Source organism: Narcine bancroftii, chromosome 12 (genome assembly GCF_036971445.1).
Source record: "Narcine bancroftii isolate sNarBan1 chromosome 12, sNarBan1.hap1, whole genome shotgun sequence".
Lineage (NCBI taxonomy): Eukaryota > Metazoa > Chordata > Chondrichthyes > Torpediniformes > Narcinidae > Narcine > Narcine bancroftii.
Window position 1 is genome coordinate 64,420,897 of NC_091480.1, and position 22,904 is coordinate 64,443,800.

Here is a 22,904-nt window from a genome sequence, read left to right on the forward strand (position 1 = left end):
GACACATAAAATAAATTCTATCCCTGGGGAGCAGAGTTCCCTTGCATGGAACAAGAGATCCGCAATACCACTTAAAGCTGAAAAAAATACGTCGGTACTTATATGTGAATGAACCTGGTGCATCACAGATACACCAAGGTCGTCTCGCTATCCAGAACCTCCCTCTGGCTAAACCGGCCCTCTTCATAAAGAGTGGAACGTTTCTTTCTCCAGAACTCGTTTGCCGAAGCTGTAAAGAAATCTGCAGTACCAATGGATGCCGTTCTCTTGCGTGGCATTGCCTCGCCTAAAATGGTAAGATGGTAGAAAATTAGTCAACGAATGGAAGAGTCTAAGCGGTGCAAAAGCCACATGTGCCCAGTGGTGTTTCTCTATGACAGCGTAACAAGACGCGAGTACATTATTCACCAACAGAGTGCCGTGAGATGTCAGTGGTGCATATGCACCAATGTCCTCCTTCATGTAGACAGCTTTAATCCGAGATGAACGCAGGCGTCTTGAGCCAACCTCCCTTACGAGCAAAAAATGGCCTCTTTGCACTCTGCTGGCAAACACTGGCCGAAAGTCCTCCATTATGTCTGTGTTATTCTCAGCCACAAAGACGAGATGGGCCGCTGTGAGTTTGAGATGTTGCCGAGGATCCTCTGTCTCCAACATGATGAAAGAGATTCTCATCGTCTCTTCTTTGTCCAGCAGAAGCAACACTTGACTGGGGACCACCTTGCCAGTTGTGTCCACTGTTAGGACGCGGTCCCCAGGATTCAACTCTGACATAGGTCGGGTCTGCCCATCTTCCAGTGTTACCATGGCTTTAGAAGGGAAGCAACCACCAGTTTTGGTGGCCATCGAGTTATCTGCAGAAGAAAGAGGCAAGAATTAGAAAACAAGCACTTGTTCACGCAACTAAGTTCCGCACATCAGCGGAAGTGAAAAGAAAATCCAAATTATTCATAAGAATCTTAGTGAAACTATTGAACTTAATCTCAGGACATTTGATGACCCAACCCATCCAACACACAGGATCTTTGTCCCACGACCATCAGGAAGGAGGTTCAGGAGCATCAAAATCAGGACTGGCAGGCTGTGAAATTGGTGTATGGTATCTTGCAACCAAGTAAATGATCCAAAAATATTTACAGCTGTGCATCGACTTGCGTCCAGGTTACGTTCTGGAAGTGGGGATGCAAATCGATTTGTGCGTAAGTCAATCATTATAGGTGAAATATACTGTACAACATGAGATACTATGACACACGTACATATTGACCTAAACCTCCACAAATACGCATGTGCATGTATTATGGGTTTCAGTTACATATATGCACTACAAGTTGGATGTATACTGTATACCATTATGCAGCTGGCAGCACAATTGCTTTGTTTTGGCTTTTGAGCCCACGTGTCAAATGCGTGATGTGTGACTTAATGTCCGCGAATGCCCGTCATTGTTGGTCCCGGCGTAAATTTTAAAATTTTTATTAAGTCTTTATGGTGACCTTAGATGTATCTGTGATCGGATATTACTTGATTGGGCATAAGTCAGGGTATAGCTGTACAGGTAGTCCTCAATTTCTGACCTATGCGAGTTACGTCCACCCGCACATATGACCGAATTTAAAAAAAAATCTTTCTTAAAACTACTGTACAAGTACATATTTTGTATTAAAATACAGTGGTCCCCGCTCCCGGCGGCAGCCCAAAGCCTCCACTCCCTGTGGCAGCCCAAAGTCCCCGCTCCCTGTGGTAGCTCCAGGTCCCCGCTCCTGGCGGTAACCCAAAGTCCCTGCTCCCGGTGGCAGCCTGACACCCGAGACCAACAACTTTATTATTTACTAGAAGTTCATACGTTGAGATTCTTCATTAAAGGTTCATTTGTTGAAAATCTTTTTTTTAAATTGCTTTAAGATCTCGTTAAGGCATGAGTGGTAGGGTGAATCTGAATTGGGTCCAACTCGAGTTACGACAAACTCTTTGGTCCCCATTACGGTCATAAGTCGGGGTCTAGCTGTATGTATATTTGTTTTAATTATATCTTTGTGTATATCTATGACTATAATGTGTTTGTGAATGTGTGTGTGCACCGTGGTCCAGAAAAATGCCATTTCATCTCACCATCACCAGTCAAAATTCTGCAACCACTTGTCTGGATAAAATAGAGCAAGTTCTGGAGGATTGCCAGTGTATGTTTAATTTTAGCAGGGCAAGAAATATCAAATTACTGATCGATTTAAATGGGAAAAATATTGTTCAAAGGAGAAACAGAACATTCTCAAGTGTTTGGCAATAATAAAACGTGATGCTTCGATCAGAATGGTCACATTATGGCAGTGGCAAAATAACACGTGAACATCTTTATCAAAAACTGAAGGAGCCGACTGAATACTTCCGACGAAATCAATTTTGTGGGGAACAGGTTAGTTATTAAACAGGAACTGACTTTAAGTCAATGAATTGGATCAGCAATGATAAAATTCGACACAGAAGGTTCTTTTCCTGCTGTTTATTGATTTATTGACAACCTAAGAGGTGATAAGAGACCTGCTGCTCCAAAGGTTGCAAAATCCAAATCTAGAAACTGGAATGTTGAAGTAAAACAAAATCCTATTTACTCAATCGCAATTATAAGGTCAGTTTCAGTGGGTCATTCTGGCTGATAAGGCATCAGATCTAAGTGCCTCGAAGGTCTGAAAATGCTGCATTGTTTCAATACATTTAAAACATTTTATGACCCCCCCCCACTCCCAAATCTCATTCCAAGCCACTAGATCCTATTTTTTTTTCAAATTCTAATTTTTTTTTGTTTTCCTGGAACCAGCAGCCAGACTGAAGGGCAGTCATGCAGGACCTTTGCAAAATTTTCTACAGGTATTTCTCTCTAACAACTTGCCCGGATGTACTAGACGGATCTGCTCAGTACTTCACCCAAGGAGGCATTTTTCTCTCCCAAAGCTTGAGTGAAAGTACTTTAACCCTTCGGACTCCGTGTCCCGGTTTTCAGGAACTACCAACAAGCACATATACTCCATGTCCCTGTTTTCCGGGACTGGGTTTCATATCCAACCACCAGCTGGTTCAGATTGGTGTTTGTACTGTCGTTTACCCATGGACCTAGTCTGGAGTTTATATTATGAAAGGTTAAAAATGCCCAGAGTCTAAAGGGTTAATGGCACAAACTCTAGGAACTAACTTAGACAGCAACAAATGTGGCAGTGTTTTTACCCTTTGAACTATTCAAACTGGCATCTGTAAAAATAGCCATGACCCCAAGACTCTGCAAGAACTTTAGCTTACAACCGAAAAACTGCTGGAATACCCAAATGCTACTGACATTTTTTTCCTGCACCCAATCCCATGTCAATTAGGGTACATTCTGCCCTCAAAAATGATTGCTCTCTCAAACCTTGAAGGAGAGGAGAATCACAATGTTAAGTTGGTGGGGGATGGGGGGGGGGGGGGCAGATAATCAAGAAATATGTTTCATTCATAGGAAGGAAAGAAAAGTCCAACACTCAAGGAACTGATTGTGGACTTCAGGAAGGGGAAACCAGGAGAACACAAACCAGTCCTCATCGAGGGGCCAGCAGTGGAACTTCAAATTCCTGGATCTCTGAAGATCTATCCTGGGGCCTCCACGGCAATGCAATCACAAAGAAGGCTCGCCAGCGGCTATATTTCATTAGGAGTTTGAGGAGATTCGGTATGTCACCAAAGATTCTCCAGGTGGACAGTGGATAGCATTCTGTCTGGTTGCATCACTGTCTCACTGTCTGGTATGGAGGTGCCAATGCTCAGGACAGGAAAAGGCTACAGAGGGTTGCAAACTCAGCCTGCGACATCACGGGCATCAGTCTTAACTCCATCGAGGACATCTACAAGAGGCGGTGCCTCAAGAAAGCAGGTTCTATCCTCAAGGCCCCCCCCCCCCCACCACCCAGGCCGTGTCCTCTTCACTCCACTACCATCAGGAAGGAGGTATGGGAGCCTGAAGATGAGCACTCAGCGGCACAAGGACAGTTTCTTCCCCTCTGCCATCAGATTCCTGAATGGACAATGACCCCCAGACAGATCTCACTATTTCTCTTTTTTTTTGCACTAATTTAAAAAAAGATCTCGTATGAACAGAATTGTAATTTATAGTCATTCTGCACCACGCCACTGCCACAAAACAACACATTTTGTGACACATTTTCATGACACTGAACCTGATTCTGATTTGAGTTTCGAAGTCGCTTCCTGATCTTCACCCTTCTGCATCAGGACATCAGCTTTATAGCCTTCTCTGCCATGACGTCTGTTTATGTATGCCCATTTGTCTCATGAATAAACAGAGCTGTTTAAAATCAGACCCAGAACAGATTGGGCAGGCAACTATCTCCAATCATTTTAAGTTGCCCAACCTAAATGACCGAAATGGCCTGTTACCATGCTGTACACCTAAATTAAAGATTAAAAGGTTGGCCATCGTTGTGGATAACTGCCAGCTGCCTGCTTGACCCAGATGTTGGACTAAAATGTGAAACTTGGCAACCACATGCCACACAAGGTCTGATCAGCCTACTGTGAAGTAACAATAAATCATCGGGAGGGAGAGCGGTCCTTTTAAGACACTTGAATAACACAACCTTTCTCCAAACCCTTTCTGTATGTGCATGAAATATGGGAACATCCCAGTTTAGGTCACTGACGTTGCAATGTCAGACTACAATTGCGGTTCAGGTTGTAACTGCCTGCATCCATTTACTGAAAAAAACCCACTGCCAGCACAGTCTCACTTGGAAAACGGAATGATGTAGTCACAATCCGTGTGAAGGGCCGGTACTAATGCAATCTCCAAATGACTGCTGATGGCAAGGACACAAAGCAGAGTAAAGGCACACTACACAAACCCATTAATGGAAGCAATGGCAACTTCAGCGTCATGTTACGGTTCAACTCCACATGTTTAACTCTTCTGATCTCTGCTATAATTTGACCTTCAATAAAATCACTACCTTGCAACCATCTCTGGGTATTGAATGGTAAATATTTACGCCACACAGACATTTCCTGCAATCAACAAAAGATAAAAACTCAGTGAACCTGCATCAGTGAGCTCACAAAATTGCTTCAATACACTTCCACATACATCACAATCATCTCACTTTACAACAGAACCCAACAAAGAACTCCAAAGAGTTTCTGGTCGGGTTTAGCACTGGCAGAAAGTTCCCATTTTAATAGTAGTGGATTTAAATTCATTCCATTTTATTTGCTGATGAGGCACAAGCATTAATTTTCCCTCTTCCTTTTTCATCTCGACTCTCCTGACAGCATAAACCTTTCCAGTGGCATCCAGCTGTACAATTGTCCACAGCCCTTTGAGAGCTTGGCTGTGGCATTCTCCACACGTGAACTTTGAGTACTGCAGACAATACAGGACAGGGAGCCGAATGTCGAGCCGCTCTAAATTGTGCATTTACAATTGGAGTTACCAGTCTGCACTCAGGATTGCCAGACCCAGATAATGATGAATACATAAACCTGCCTTAGGCGAGGAGTCCAGTCCAGATGTATAATCCTCATGATCATAGAACACTACAGCCCAGAAACAGGCCCGTTGGCCTTTCTAGTCTGTGCTGAATTATTCTTCTAACTAGGCCCAATGACCTACATCCCCGACCATAACCATCCACACCCCTCCCATCCATGTACCTGACCAAATTTTTCTCAAAAATTAAAACTGAGCCTGCATTCACCACTTCAGCTCGTTCCACACCCCCACCGCTCCCTGTGTGAAGAAGTTCCCCCTAAATTTTTCCCCTTTCACCCTTAACCCAGGTCCTCTGGTTTGTATCTCACCTAGCCTCAGTGGAAAAAGCCGACCTACATTTACTCTGTCTACCCCCCACATAATTTTAAATCCCTCGATCAAATCTCCCTTCATTCTTCAACGCTCCAGGAAATAAAGACCTAACCTGTTTAGCCTTTCCCTGTAACTCAGTTAACTGAGGTAAACTCACTCAGGCTAAATCAAATAACCTGGGATAAAATGAGATTAAACCCAGGACCTGTTTGATCTACACATAGCAGTATTAGATTACTGGGTCCACTTACACATCCAGTAATCAAGGATGATTAAGAATTTAGAAAATGGCGGCACTGCCAGAGTTGTGACTCCCCCAGGGCAAGAGTTGCAAACACCAAGGGACGTCTGTACAAAGTGAAGGGAGGGAAGTTTAGGGGAGACGTCAGGGGCAAGTGTTTTTTTACAGAGTCGCGGGTGCCCGGAATGCCTTGCCAGGGAGGGTGGTGGAGGCTGGAACATTGGGGGCAGTTAAGAGACTCTTAGACAGGCACATGGATGCAAGAAAAGGTTACGGGGGTTTAGTGTTTTTTTGGTAGGAATATGTAGGTCGGGTGTCGTTGGTGTGGACCTAGGCGAGAGCAGGGAGCAGAGACCCAGCAATCACGCGGGGTCCAATAATGAGGATAATGGAGCCGACGGTGATTTTATTTAAAAATTCAATGACTGCGAGGTCTGGGCCCAAGATGGCGGCGCCTATTATTGGCAGCAGGCACAAGGTTGCAGAATCCAGGGAAGCAGAGGACTGGCGCGGGGCACCAGAAAAACAAGGAGACTACCCCACACCCCCACCAGTTCAGAAGGAGAAGCAGCGGTGTTGACTCATAGGTTGGTGACCACGGTGGTGGACCAGTGAGGAGTTCGGCGGCTGAGGAACACACAGGCTGTTGATGACTTGAGGCGAGGAACCCACGAAGGCTGCTGGCAACTGGGGTCAAGGTTATTCACACCGGGCTGCAGACTGCTCGAGACTGGCTTGAGGCTGGCTGAAGGGGTCCCAGGTATCGGAGCCAGGATGCGAGAGGGCGCTGAAGGGTTCCTGATCGTGTCAAAGGTTGGGATCTGGAGTTCGGGCTGGTGCAGATGGCTCGGACCGGACTCTGTGTTGCTGCGGGAGCGCTGGAGGTGAATCTACGGACACTTAGTGACATGCTGGAGTCCTGCACTACTGATCCAAATCCAACTGATCCTACAGAATATTAGCTGGAGTCCTGGACTACTGATCCAAATCCAACTGATCCTACAGAGTACTAGCTGGAGTCCTGGACTACTGATCCAAATCCAACTGATCCTACAGAATACTAGCTGGAGTCCTGGACTACTGATCCAAATCCAACTGATCCTACAGAGTACTAGCTGGAGTCCTGGACTAGTGATCCAAATCCAACTGATCCTACAGAATACTAGCTGGAGTCCTGGACTACTGATCCAAATCCAACTGATCCTGCAGAGTACTAGCTGGAGTCCTGGACTACTGATCCAAATCCAAACTCTGAATGTGGCATCTGGGGAATTTAAATACGACTAATTAAAATAAATCTGGGTTTTAGAAAAACTCTCAGTCAGGGTAAGCATGAAAGTGTAAAGATTGTTAGGAAAAACTGCCTGGCTCATGATTGCTTATCTTTACCTAGCCGGCCTGCATGACTCCAGGCTCACCAACGTGAACGATTAGAACACAGAACATTCCAGCACAGTACAGGACCTTCGGTCCACAATGTTGGGCCGAACTATATATTCGTACAAAAAAACACTAAACCCTCGTAATCCTCTATTTTTCTTCCATCCATGTGCCCGTCTAAGAGTCTCTTAAATGGCCCTAATGTTCCAGCCTCCGCCACCATCCCCAGCAAGGCATTCCGGGCCCCCATAACTCTCTGTGTAAAAAAAACTTACCCCTGACGTCTCCCTTAAACCATCCTCCCTTCACTTTGTACAGACGTCCCCTGGTGTTTGCTACTCCCACCCTAAAGGAAAAGGTGCTGCCTGTCCACCTCATCTATGCCTCTCAGAATCTTGTCGACTTCTATTAAGTCTCCTCTCAACCTTCTATGCTCCAAAGTGAAAAGTCCCAGCTCTGCTAACCTTGCCTCGTAAGACATATTTCCCAATCCAGGCAACATCCTGGTAAATCTCCTCTGCACCTTCCACATCCTTCCTGTAATGAGGTGACCAGAACTGATCACAATACTCTAAGTGTGGTCTTATCAGAGATTATGGAGCTTTAACAGGTTCTTATTGCTCATCTCTCATTGCTTCCCTGATTCAGTTTAGGAGGATTTAGTTGCACTCAGTCACTTCCACTGAGCAGGCCACATTGCTTGCATGCTAAACGCCAGAATCCCAAAGCAGTCCCACTCATCCGAGCTCTGTCGAGGGAAGAGATTACCAAGTGCACAGATTCAAAGCTTCCCAAAGCTTCCTTGTATATAAAAATGCAACATCTCTACTGATTCCTAGGAATTGCCAGACAATAATCACTCAAAGTAGAGCAGGGACATTCAGTATAGCGCCATGAATCTCAAATCCATACTTCGGAAGCACCCAGAAACCGTGCGACAGGAGTGCACCAACCCCCGAATGACCTACTCACCCATTCTGTCAGGAACCTCCTGCTCCAACTGCCGTGGGTCCCCACATTGGCTTCAGCAAATGGCCAGCACGGTTAGCATGACGCTGTTACAGCACCAGCGATTGGGACCTGGGTTCGAATCCTGGCGCTGTCTGTGGGGAGTTGGTCCATTCTCCCTGTGTCTGTGTGGCTTTTCCCTGGGGGGGGGGGGGCTCTGGTTTCCTCCCACTATTCAAAACGAACCAGGGGGTGTAGGTCAATTGGGTGTAAATTGGGCGGCACGGGGTCGTGGGCCAAAAGGGCCTGTTACCGTGCTGGTAAAAATTAAATATTTAATTTTAAAAATTCAATCACCTCATACCCACAGAACTCAGGTAAAGCAAATCAGCCACAATCCCAAGAAGAAGATAGCGGTGCACACCATCGAGGAACAAACTTGAGAACAGTATGTCAGTAAGTTAGATTGCCCAAAATTCCCAAAAACGCTGTGTGACCTGCTGAGTATCTCCAGCACTTTTGTGTATTGCTCTACAACCCCATTGTCTGCAGAATCTCCTCTTTAATTGCATTAATAGTACACTTTGGGAAACTCTAAAATATAAAGAGATGTAATTACATTCAAACTTTGTCGCGCTTTGTCTAGTTTAAGCATGGTACAAATAAGAAATACAATCATACATTTTGTCCTTCAGAATAGGGAGGGGTCGTGTTGCAAATAGCAACGTTAAACTCCATCAGATGATCATCACCCAGCACATGCTCTGTTCTTGCTGCTGCCATCAGGAAAGTGGTCTCGGTGCCATAAGACTCGCCCCACCAGGTTCAGGAACAGCTGCTCCCCCTCCACCATCAGACTCCTCAACAACAGACTCCATCAGGGACTCGCTTAAGGACTCTGACTTGTGCACTTTATTGATTTTTTTTCCCCTCTCTGTGTTGCACAGTCAGTTTGTTTACATTTCTTTATTTGCTTATATTGAGTTCAGTTTATTTTTGCACTACCACTAAGTTGTAATTCTGCCCGGCCCACAGAAAAAAAGAATCTCAGCGTTTGTGTAATGTCATGTATGTACTCTGACAATAAATTGGACATCTAACGAGGATGGATTACTGGGATGTGCAAAACTACCGATGGTCATGTTAGCGGCAGGAACAATAAGAGATGGTAGGTGCAGTGAACAGTCTCATTTGTGCTCATGAACTACTTGCAGTCTGCTGGCAATTGTCTGACAGATTTTTTTTTGGGCTCTCCTGGCATGGCAAATAAATGATCAGCGAACACAAACGAGCAGGCCGAGCAGGCCGTCAGATCATCTCTCAGCTGGGATATGATTTTCATTAGAGTTCTGGTGTTAAATAAAGACAGGGCAACAGCATAAAATATAATAAAACTGTTACAGAATTAAAAAAAAGCTTGAAATGCACAATCATAATATAATGCCGCTCGAACGATCCAATTAGGTTATAGCCTTGTAATCTCTCCCTGCAGTCAGTTATTATATTGCAGCACTTGTCTGAAAAGAAGATTAAAGTTCAGACAAAATGGAACTGGGACATCTGGCAAGGATTGAATATTAAACACATTTATGACTTTTGCAAAGTGTGGCATGGGCAAAAACAAGCCCCGAACCGGAGGTTGAACAGATGAGTTCCAGGAGCCCAAATAAACACGTGGTCAAACCAGCGAGTTGTCTGAATGAAGGTTGAAAGGCTCTGGGAACGAGTCTTCCTGGTCTGCACCATATAGAGTCGAGCATTTACTCACTGGATGATCACGGAACCATCCAATCCAGTGTAGTGATGGAGTATGAAGTAAAAGATCTTTCGGTCAAATCTGACGTGGATCAACGGGTATTTTTCTACTTGTTTTCTGTCACTATTTGGTTGCTGAATGACGGTCTTTTAACTTGTCACTTTGGTCATTTAATTCTTCAAATTTCGTGCATTTTAGGAAGAGATCAAACTGGTATACACCAAGTTCTCCAATAATTCTCGGTACTGATGGGTCTTCAGGAGTTGAGTTACGGGGAAAGGACTTTATTCCTTGGCGAGAATGAGGGGAGATTTGATAGAGGTTTACAAAATTATGAGGGGAATAGACAGTAAATGCGAGTTGGCTCTTTCCACTTAGATGGGAGGAGATCAATACGAGAGGACATGGCTTTATGGTGAAAGGGAAAAGGTTTAGGGGGAACCTCTTCACTTAGAGAGTGGTGGGAGTGTAGAACGAGCTGCCATCCGACATGGTAAATGCAGGCTCACTCTTAAGTTTTAAGAATAAATTGGATAGATACATGGATGGGAGAGGTCTGGAGGGTTATGGAGTGGGTGCAGGTCCATGAGACTAACAGAATGATATTTCGGCACAGACTAGAAGGGCCAAATGGCCTGTTTTCTGTGCTGTAGTGTTCTTTGGTTCTCCAATAGTTGATTACTCTTACTCAGTAGTTCTGCTAAGATTCAGATCTCCAGTTTGTACTGAGACTGAGGGTAGTGGGAAGAGGTTGGTGGGGTGGGAGTTCGGGGGCAGAGTGTTTTGGCTTCCAAATGCAATCCAGCCACGTGAAGGAACATAGCTACTTCCAATGTTCAGAGCGCCTGAGTGAATTACACGTGAAAAATGTAAAACACAAAAGTCTGCAGATGAGACAGCTGAAGTAAAAACACGACGCTGGAGAAACTCGGCAGGTCAAACAGTGTCCTTTATGTAGCAAGGATAAAGATACAGAACCAAATCATACCTTGCTGAAGGGCTCAAGCCCGAAATGTTGGTGATGTTCGGCGTTTGACCTGCCGAATTTCTCCAGCGACATGTTTTTACTTATCTTTGGCTTGGCTTCGCGGATGAAGATTTATGGAGGGGGTAAAAAGTCCACGTCAGCTGCAGGCTCGTTTGTGGCTGACAAGTCCGATGCGGGACAGGCAGACACGATTGCAGCGGTTGCAGGGGAAAATTGGTGGGTTGGGGTTGGGTGTTGGGTTTTTCCTCCTTTGCCTTTTGTCAGTGAGGTGGGCTCTGCAGTCTTCTTCAAAGGAGGTTGCTGCCCGCCAAACTGTGAGGCGCCAAGATGCACGGTTTGAGGCGTTATCAGCCCACTGGCGGTGGTCAATGTGGCAGGCACCAAGAGATTTCTTTAGGCAGTCCTTGTACCTTTTCTTTGGTGCACCTCTGTCACGGTGGCCAGTGGAGAGCTCGCCATATAACACGATCTTGGGAAGGCGATGCTCCTCCATTCTGGAGACGTGACCCATCCAGCGCAGCTGGATCTTCAGCAGCGTGGACTCGATGCTGTTGACCTCTGCCATCTCGAGTACTTCGACGTTAGGGATGTAAGCGCTCCAATGGATGTTGAGGATGGAGCGGAGACAATGCTGGTGGAAGCGTTCTAGGAGCCGTAGGTGGTGCCGGTAGAGGACCCATGATTCGGAGCCGAACAGGAGTGTGGGTATGACAACGGCTCTGTATACGCTTATCTTTGTGAGGTTTTTCAGTTGGTTGTTTTTCCAGACTCTTTTGTGTAGTCTTCCAAAGGCGCTATTTGCCTTGGCGAGTCTGTTGTCTATCTCATTGTCGATCCTTGCATCTGATGAAATGGTGCAGCCGAGATAGGTAAACTGGTTGACCGTTTTGAGTTTTGTGTGCCCGATGGAGATGTGGGGGGGCTGGTAGTCATGGTGGGGAGCTGGCTGATGGAGGACCTCAGTTTTCTTCAGGCTGACTTCCAGGCCAAACATTTTGGCAGTTTCCGCAAAGCAGGACGTCAAGCGCTGAAGAGCTGGCTCTGAATGGGCAACTAAAGCGGCATCGTCTGCAAAGAGTAGTTCACGGACAAGTTTCTCTTGTGTCTTGGTGTGAGCTTGCAGGCGCCTCAGATTGAAGAGACTGCCATCCGTGCGGTACCGGATGTAAACAGCGTCTTCATTGTTGGGGTCTTTCATGGCTTGGTTCAGCATCATGCTGAAGAAGATTGAAAAGAGGGTTGGTGCCAGAACACAGCCTTGCTTCACGCCATTGTTAATGGAGAAGGGTTCAGAGAGCTCATTGCTGTATCTGACCCGACCTTGTTGGTTTTCGTGCAGTTGGATAATCATGTTGAGGAACTTTGGGGGACATCCGATGCGCTCTAGTATTTGCCAAAGCCCTTTCCTGCTCACGGTGTCGAAGGCTTTGGTGAGGTCAACAAAGGTGATGTAGAGTCCTTTGTTTTGTTCTCTGCACTTTTCTTGGAGCTGTCTGAGGGCAAAGACCATGTCAGTAGTTCCTCTGTTTGCGCGAAAGCCGCACTGTGATTCTGGGAGAATATTCTCGGCGACACTAGGTATTATTCTATTTAGTAGAATCCTAGCGAAGATTTTGCCTGCAATGGAGAGCAACGTGATTCCCCTGTAATTTGAGCAGTCTGATTTCTCGCCTTTGTTTTTGTACAGGGTGATGATGGTGGCATCACGAAGATCCTGAGGCAGTTTACCTTGGTCCCAACAAAGCTTGAAAAACTCATGCAGTTTGGCATGCAGAGTTTTGCCGCCAGCCTTCCAGACTTCTGGGGGGATTCCATCCATACCTGCTGCTTTGCCACTTTTCAGTTGTTCGATTGCCTTATATGTGAATAATGATCACTCGAGTCTGGGAGTAAACTATGTAATGCAAATCTCTTTATTTTAAGTAAATATAAAAAAAGGTTACATTACACACATGAAATCCTGCAGCTGAGGAAGGTGTAAACCACCAAGCACTGTGTAGGGTTTGTGTAATTTAGTACGTCTGAGTGAGTCAGTTCGGACTCTGCAATCCGAGTCGTTTACCATCCCCAGTGGACACCAGAAGGAGGTTAATTGAACATTGTCAGCATTTATCTGCTGATTGCCGGCCAAAGCCTGGGGAAAGTAATGAGATTCAAACTGCTAAAACCTTGAACAATCTTTGCAGTGAATCCTACTTTAATCTTGTAGTGTCTCATAGGATCTTGCACCTGTCCTTACAGCCAACATACTCAACAATAAAACATATTCCAGGTTAAAGGGATAGATAAAATCTTCTGGACTGGAAATGTGCATGGGTACCAATGCACAATAATAGAAAGTATTTGTCTCAATTTGTGGAGCAAATTTTAGCTTTCCAAAAGTTGCTAAAGATTGGATCCTACGAAGCAAACTCAGTTTTAAAAATTTAAAGCCCATCAACATTGAAAAATCAGTACAGTGGCAGAAATCCAGTTCCATTTTCAGAAGGTACTGCTTGACACCGACAATATATGTTTGGAGAGGTCTGCATTAAAACAAAATGTGATTCTTAGCTGGAACTGGGCCGGCGTGGTTGGCGTAGCGGTTAGCGCAACGCAATGACAGCGCCAGCGATCGGGACGGGGGTTTGAATCCTGCACTGTGAGGTATTTGTACGTTCTCGCCATGTCTGTGTGGGTTTTCCCGGGGGCTCCGATTTCCTCCCACCCTTCAAAACGTACTGGGGGGGGGGGATTGTAGGTCAATTGGGTGTAATTGGTGGCACTGGCTCGTGGACTGAAAGTTCCTCTTACTGTGCTGTATGTCTAAAAAAAAATCACCAAATATCCCATTGGACCTGATCTGGCCTCTTAACCTGTCTCACTTGGAATGTTAAAAGCTTTTGGGATTCTTCATACCTCCAGTCCATTTGTGGTTCTCCTAACGACACTGTCAACCTGGATCACCTACATTTACATTACTTTCTAACCATCTTTCACAGACTCAGGATGTCCGACAGTGACTTCAGCAATGAAGTCGAGTCATTGTTGTCAGGTTAACAAATATTGTGGTAGAAACACACAGAAATGCTGGACGAACTCAGCCGGTCCCGCAGTGTCCATTGTTGGCAAAGATATATTACCGACATTTCGGGGCCTGAGCCCTTCCTCAAGGTAGAAGCAAAGAACAGGAAGGGGTCAGAATAGAGACAGTGCTGGCCAGGGGGAGGAGTTCAGGCCCACAAAAGATGTTAATTGGATATGATAAGAGGAGAGGTGAGAATTGATTTTGTCTGTGTGAAAGGAGACAGAGGGGAAAAGGGAAGAGAAAGGCGGAGTGAGAAAAAGAGAGAGAGAAAAAAAACAAGAACCCATCATTTGTAAATTAAATGAGCTGGCCAGATAATTTATTGGGTAATGTTAGCATTAGGATAAATTCTAGTCGGGAGACATGTAACATATCCCACTCTTCACCAAAGCATTGGATCATTCACTTAATTAATTCCCTTGCCTCGACTTAAATTAATTAAAAAAATTAATCTAAATTTAGACACAAGGTAACAGGCCCTTTCGGCCCATGAGTCTGTGCCACCCAATTACACCCAAGTAAACTACACCCCCGGTATGTTTTGAACGGTGGGAGGAAACCGGAGCCCCCCCACCCAGGGAAAACCCACGCCGACGCGGGGAGAACGTAAAAACTCCTTCCAGACAGCATGGGATTCGAACCCCGGTCCCGATCGCTGGCGCTGTAAAGGCGTGGCACTAACCGCTGCACCAACCATTCCGCCCATAAGAATGAGAGAAGATTGCGTTCAGCACATAGCATAATTCTCGCACAAGGCTTGACAGGCTCGATGCCGGCAGGGACGATTCAACGATGGGGATCAATGAAGCCAAGCAGGATTCTTGCCTCATAAAATGTTCGAATTTCAGCTACAGTGTCCCTCCAGTTGAAAAGTGAATCGTGTGCAAAAATATGGATGATGCCAACTTTTCCAATGCTGGGAAAAACCAGAACCAGGGGCCATAGTTTAAGGATAAGGGGGAAATTTTTTAGGACTGAGATGAGGAAAAATTTCTTCTCTCATGTCTTGAACACATGGACTGATTCTTTAAACATGGACTGATTCTTTAAAAATGGCACATGCCACCATTTTTACTTTGGGCTTTGAAACATGGGCTGTGGAGGAGTAATGCAGTGTTATCACATTACCCATGATTTTCTAGCTAAGCAGACCAAAGCCACCGACAAGTTTCAGATGGGGTCATCCGACTACCTGGGAAACAAATGATTGAGCTAATAGACTAAAGGTACAGAAGCCTGCTGACCAGCACCTCCAGGTTCTACAACTGTTTCTTTCTCTTGAGCCTCCCCTTATCCACTCACCATGGACTGTTCTGACATCGCAGAAGGACTGTTTGCACTACTGTCAGACACTTTCTTTTGCGTGAGGGTTAATTTGAATATTTATTATCTTATGTAGCGTATATACTCGTGTAATAGTCGACCTCCCATTTTTTGACTCCAAAATTGCATGTTTTCTGTACTACCTGTATAAAAGACAACTCCCCTCCGCCATTTTTGCCTCAGTCACCCACCCATCCAAGCTCCTGACACCCCGACCGTGAACCTTTGTCCTGGCCGCTTGGCCATCCAGACTCCCGACGCCCTGACTGTGAACCCTCGCCCTGGCCGCCCGCCCATCCGAGCTCCTGATGCCCCAAACACGGACTCTCCACCCGGTCCTGGCCATCCGAGTTCCCGACGCCTTGAACCAACACAGATTCAAAAGCATAGGAACATAGGAAGTAGGAACAGGAGTAGGCCAAAAATGGCCCATCGAGCCTGCTCCGCCATTCAATACGATCATGGCTGATCTAATTTATGACCTAACTCCACCTACCTGCCTTCTCCCCATATCCCCTAATTCCTCTATCATGTAAAAATTTATCTAACCGAATTTTAAATATGTTTAATGAGGCAGCCTCAACCACTTCCCTGGTTAGAGAATTCCAAACATTCACTACTCTCTGGGAAAAAGTATTTTTCCTCATCTCTATCCTAAATCTACTCCCCCGAATCTTGAGACTGTCTCCTCTTGTTTTCGTTTCCCCGGCCAGCTCAAAAAACCTTCTTACATCTATCCTATCCATACCCTTCATAATCCTATATGTTTCTATAAGATCTCCTCTCATTCTTCTGAACTCGAGCGAATACAATCCTAGACGATTTAATCTTTCATCATAAGTCAACCCCTTCATCCCAGGGATCAACCTAGTAAACCTCCTCTGGACCGTCTCCAAAGCCAGTCTATCCTTCCTCAACTATGGAGACCAGAACTGGACACAGTACTCCAGGTGCGGTCTCACCAGTACCTTATACAGTTGCAACATTACCTCCCTACTCCTGAATTCAATTCCTCTAGCGATGAAGGCCAACATTCCATTTGCCTTCTTAATAACCTGCTGCACCTGCAACCTAACTTTTTGCGATTCATTAACAAGCACTCCCAAGTCCCTCTGCACAACACCGTGCTGTAGTTTTTCACCCTTTAAATAATATTCAGTTCTTTTATTTTTCTTGCCAAAGTGGATCACCTCACACTTACTAACATTGTACTCCATCTGCCAGACCTTTGCCCACTCATCTAGCTTAACTCTATCCCTCTGCAGACTCTCCACATCCTCATTACAATTTGCTCTTCCACTCAATTTGGTGTCATCCGCAAACTTGGCTACACCACATTTTGTCCCTTCCTCCAAGTCATCAATGTAAATGATGAACAGCTGTGGGCCTAACACTGACCCCTGCGGCACCCCACTTACCACTCTCTGCCAACCTGAAAAACTCCCATTTATCCCGACTCTCTGCCTCCTGTCAGACAACCAATTTTCAATCCAGGCCAATCTACTTTCCTGGACTCCACTTTCCTGTAACTTACTGAGAAGTCTCTTGTGCGGCACCTTATCAAACGCTTTCTGGAAATCCAAATAGACAACATCAACCTGTTCCCCTCTATCCACCGCACCCATTATATCCTCAAAGAATCCTAACAAGTTTGTCAAACAAGATCTTCCCTTTCTAAAACCATGCTGCGTCTGCCTGATTGAACCCTTATGTTCCAAAAGTTTCACTATTTCATCTTTAATGACGGCTTCAAGCATTTTTCCAACTACAGACGTCAAGCTAATTGGCCGATAATTTCCAGTCTTCTGCCGATATCCTTTCTTAAAAAGTGGCGTGACATTTGCTGTCTTCCAGTCTGTCGGGATCTGCCCAGAATCCAAGGAATTTTGGTATATGACCACCAATGCATCAACTATAACTTCTGCCATTTCCTTCAGAACCCTTGGATGCATATCATCAGGACCAGGTGATTTGTCTGGCTTTAGTCCCATTAGTTTCTCCATCACTACTTCCTTTGTAACAACTATTTTATCAAGGCCCTCCCCAACATTCGCATCCTTAACTCTACACTTGGGCATGCTGGACGTGTCTTCCACCGTGAAGACTGACACAAAATATTTGTTTAATGCCTTGGCCATTTCCTCATTATTTGCTACCAGTTTTCCTTTCTCATCCTCCAAGGGTCCTATGTTAACTCTGGCCACCCTCTTCTGTTTTATATATTTATAAAATTTTTTGCTTTCTGTTTTTATATTTTGTGCCAATTTACTTTCATAATCCTTTTTCCCATTTCTTATTACCCACTTTGTAACCCCTTGTTGTCTCTTAAAGTTATCCCAATCTTCCAGTTTCCCACTGCTCTTTGCAGCTTTGTACACTTGCGCCTTCAATTTTATACTCTCCTTTATTTCCTTTGTTAACCACGGTTGATTTTTCCCTCCCTTGCTGCCCTTTTTCCTGACCGGAATATATTTTTGTTGAGCATTACAAAATATTTCTTTGAAAATCTTCCACTGTTCCTCAACTGTTTCATCAATTAGCCTGTGCTCCCAGTCCACTCTGCCCAATTCCTACCTCATCCTATTGTAGTCACCCCTGTTTAAGCATAATATATTAGTTTTAGATCTAACTATTTCCCCTTCCATCTGAATGAGAAATTCAATCATACTATGATCGCTATTTCCCAGATGGTCTCTGACTATTACATCATTTACTCTACCTATCTCATTGCACAACACTAGATCCAGGAGAGCATTTTCTCTTGTGGGTTCCTTAACATGCTGCTCAAGAAAGCTATCGCGGATGCATTCTATGAAGTCCTCTTCCAGACTCCCACGACCAACTTGATTTTCCCAATCTATGTGGAAGTTAAAGTCCCCCATGACGACTGCCGTATCATTATTACATGCTTCACTTATCTCTCTATTTAGTTCCTGTGCCACTAAACTATTGTTATTTGGTGGGCGATAGATAACACCCACCAATAATTTTTTCCCTTTGTTATTCTTTATCTCTACCCAAATGGACTCAACATTATGCTCTTTAGATCTTATATCATCCCTCACTATTGCCTGGAGCTCATCTTTGATTAAGAGTGCAATTCCACCTCCCTTACCATCCTGTCTATCTCTTTGCACCACCTGATACCCTTGAAAGTTTAATTCCCATTTAGGGTCACCTTGTAGCCATGTTTCCATGATGGCTACCAAATCATAGGCATGGGTACCGATTTATGCCTCAAGTTCACTAACCTTATTTCTAATACTGCGGGCATTCAGATAAAGTGCCCTTATGCTCTTTGTCCTTTTAATATCTAGTGACTTCTGTAACCTTTTCTTTTGAATTTTCTGCCCACTATTTTTCTTTGTAATTTTCTTAACACTATCATTGACCCGAAAACTCACAGCACCATCTGATTTTTTACTTTCTCCTCCCAACATTACTTTTCCTATTTTACTTTTCCTGGCCATTACTTTATCTTCCCTACCCTTTTCCCTATCACTCTGGTTCCCATACGCCTGCCAAATTAGTTTAAACCTTGTCCCACTGGTGTACCAAACATACTTGCCAAAATGTTGACACCTTTTGGATTTAGGTGCAACCCGTCCCTCTTGTAAAGATCATGCCTTCCCCAAAAGAGATCCCAATGATCCAAGAAGCCAAATCCTTGCCTTGTACACCAGCACCTCAGCCACACGTTCATTTTCCTTATCCTTACATTCTTTTCATCACTTGCATTTGGAACAGGTAGTAATCCCGAGATCACCACCCTAGCGTTCCTGTCTTTCAGCTTTTGTCCCAGCTCACTGTAATCCCTTTTCATTCCCTCCTCCCTTTTCTTGTCAATGTCGTTTGTACCCACATGTACCAAGACATCAGGCTGCTCTCCCTCTCCTCTCAGAATATTTTGGACCCAATTTGTGATATCTCGTACCCTTGCACCAGGGAGGCAGCACACCATGCGGGTATACTTATCTGGCTCACAGAACCTCCTGTCTGTACCCCTGACAATGGAGTCCCCAATAACTACTGCATTTCTCCTTTTCCTTTTCTTTTGCACCACTCTGCCAGGCTCATTGCCATTGACCTGGTGCCCGTGGCCATCTTCTGTCTGGTCATCTCCCTCATCAGAATCCAACACAACATAACTGTTGCTGAGTGGGATAGTCACTGGTGTGCTCTCTGTTTTTCTCGCTTTTTTCTTCCCCCCCCTGACGGTTTCCCACTTACCTGACACGGGTTCTGGAGTATTTATCGTCCTGAAAGTTGAGTCGATTAACTCCTCACTCTCCCTTACAAGCCGCAGGTCATCAATCTGCAACTCCATATCCCTAATTCGCTCCCTTAGTAACTGCATCTCGGTACACCTGGTGCAGGTGTGGCCATTTGGGAGGTTGGAGGTCACCCATTGTTCCCACATCTGACACCCAGTACAGAGCACTAACCCTACTGGCATGACTCTGAATACGAAGGCAAATAACTCAGCTTACCTTTTCTCCTTGCCTGCTTTCGCCGAAGCCTGATAAGCCAAAGCCAGGAAGTCTCACTCCTTCACTGCTCTACTCACTCACTGAGCCACTCCTCACTGGCTGCTCCCTCCCCCTTTCACTCCTTTTATTGGCCCCTTGACCAGCACCATCTCCTTAACTGAGACACAAAGAAGACCCAACAACACAGAGGATATGTGTTTAATTATTCTTCTGCCATCATTACATTTAAACAAAGTCTTATTAACCAGGATCACTCCTGATAAAAGGCCACATGGGCAAAATACCTTTGCACTGCCACAAGATAGTTTGTCACTTTACAACAGAGTAAATGGCAGGAGAGAAGCGCTCAACAGGATAGATTGCATAAGTAGAAAACATGCTGGAATGAAATCATGTGAGATAAATCGCTCACATCACAGCTGATATTATTTCCATGTGCCTGTGGTGTTGGGAGCTAAGAAGCTGGGCTCTCTAGTTTCCACACTAATCTGATATACATATCCAATGGAAATTTATTACAAAGTTAATGAAAACTTGTCATTTTGTTTACATTTTTTAAAGAGAAAAAAAGTTACACTGGACAACGAAGAATTTGCTTCCTGAACACCTTTGGACATATTTTAATAGATTTTGGGCTGCTGATCACGAAAATCACCTTAAAATATACCTATCACGTACGTATTTTTAGATATAATCTAGTTTTGTGATTTCCTGTCATATTTTAAGTCGACTTCAAGCAAACAAAGCCATGTCGTTGAAAATTCATTTTCTACATCTGCACTTGGACGTCTTCCCGGCTGATCTTGGTGCCGTCAATGACGAACACGGTGAAAAGTTTCCACCAGGACATTGCTACCGTGGAAAAGCGGTCTCAGGGCAACTGGAATCCATCAATGCTGGCCGACTATTGTTGGACACTGACAGGAGAGGCATCAGATGCCGAGTACAAATGAAAATCAGCAGCAAAACATTTTTCGGTCGGATGAACTGACGCCATGTGTCAGCGTCAGGATGCGATTAAACAGGGTAAATTCAATCAAAGTTAGTTTAATGTTTCTCCAACCTCCTACGTGATGCAGCAAATCTGAAATGATCTCTGTGTTCAGCATGAAGTTGTTTATCATAATCCCCAATTTTATTTTCAGGAAGCAAATGTTTTTGAAAAAATATTGTTGTCCAGTGTTATGGAACTAGACAGGCAATGGCCTTCTCTTATTATAAATATCACCAACATTAAAAAGTGAAAATGATGAATTGCATTTATTACCCAAGTGTAAGATTTTTCTCTTGGATAAAAAACTGGTCTCTGGCGAGAATCCTCAAAATGAATTTTGGTTTCCTTCCCTGGCTCGAAGAAGAAATAAATCTCACCCACTGATGCAGAAATCTCATTGAGTGAATCAATAATGAATTGCCAGATAGCTTTAAGAATTGAAAATATTATAATTTGAGAAATGTGCATCAGCATTAGGGCAAATAAGTCAGGAGTTGGGGGGGGGGGGTGCAAGGTGAAAGGGGAGCAGATGGGATTTTAGTGCTACCAGACCATGGTCTAGTGTAGGATGATTTTCCCCTTCCTAAGTCCAAAACTTCCAAAAGGAACTTGCACCACAGTGCTCGTTTCCTTCTTGACTTTTACCCATTGACCCATCAGCAAAGTTGAAAGTTAAAATTTTATGTAATAACAGAATTGTCAGTGAGTAATTAAATAGGTCGGGAAGAAGTATTACAAATGTCTCTTTATCATCTTCCTGTGAGAAGGCTGCTCCAAAGTACCATTCTCGGCAAATTAGTTACCCATTTATCAAGATCTAAGTGCAACAATTATTCATGCAAATTTCTCTGTCTACAGAAATACCGATCTTGTTTTGAAAGCAACATTCCACTTAAATCTCATTTTAGATCATTAATAATTGAAAAATGAGTTATCAATACAATTCAGGAGTGATACCGTTACTGTGGCAACTGCTTTACCTTTCAAAGATCCTTCAATAATTTCTTTTGTTCCACCTACCCATCCCACATAAGGTTAAATGACTCCACCAGATTAAATAGTTTCCAGTTGAGATTCCAGACAAATTCACACCTACCACTTGCCTAACGAACAGCACTGGGCTTTATAATGGACCGTTTAATGGACTTTATAATGGAACTTTGATAATCCTAACTCTAACCCTAATGGGCCTTATAAAAGACTTTATCATGGACCTTTGATAATCCTGCAAGATAATGCCCTTGTTTGTTACAATAGGTCTATGAATCCCCTTCTAAGTTTGAGTTAACCTGGCGACCATTTATTCAATATTTTCATTTGTGGTGAGTTGATCTGGCTCTGTTTTCTTTTTATGATTATGTATGATAATTGGGCTGTAAGATGAGATCGGAGTGATCGGCGTGGTTTAGCTATATCTGTAGGTTTTTTTTTTAAGTTTTTTTTTAAGTTTTTTTTAAATTCAGATTTGTTTTTTCTTCTTTTTTGGGGTTTTTTTTTCTCTTTTTTCATATATTGTTATTAATTATATCTTTTTTTTAGAGATAGTTCACACCCTAAACTGATCAAAATTTTTTTTTTATGATATATTTTTATTCTGTAATATTATTGTTTAATATCTCTGTATTAATTCATTACTTACTATGTATTTTTTTTATATCTCTTTGAACTGTATGTGTTTATAAATTATAATAATAATAAAAAGATTGAAAAAGGTCTACCTAGATAAGTGGCAGACACAATTTACTTATTAATTGAAGGCATAGTTTAGTTGTTAAAGATAAGTCGTTTCTCTGAAGCATCGATTTTGCCAATCAACGTCTAAATTCTCTCGACAAATGAGTGGAATGTCTCCATGGGAAGAATGAATGATAACTC

The 22,904-nt window shown here is 43.9% G+C and overlaps 1 protein-coding gene across 1 annotated transcript in view; it reads right to left on the bottom strand.

The window, feature by feature from the left end:
* Positions 1–15: 15 nt before the first annotated feature.
* The window catches only part of dhh (desert hedgehog signaling molecule), a 129,029-nt gene continuing 106,140 nt past the window's right edge, over positions 16–22,904 (bottom strand). Inside the window, exon 3 of the mRNA XM_069905705.1 lies at positions 16–854. Within this exon, the coding sequence (XP_069761806.1) occupies positions 184–854 (671 nt within the window). The 3' untranslated portion in view covers positions 16–183. The remainder of the gene's footprint in view (positions 855–22,904) is intronic.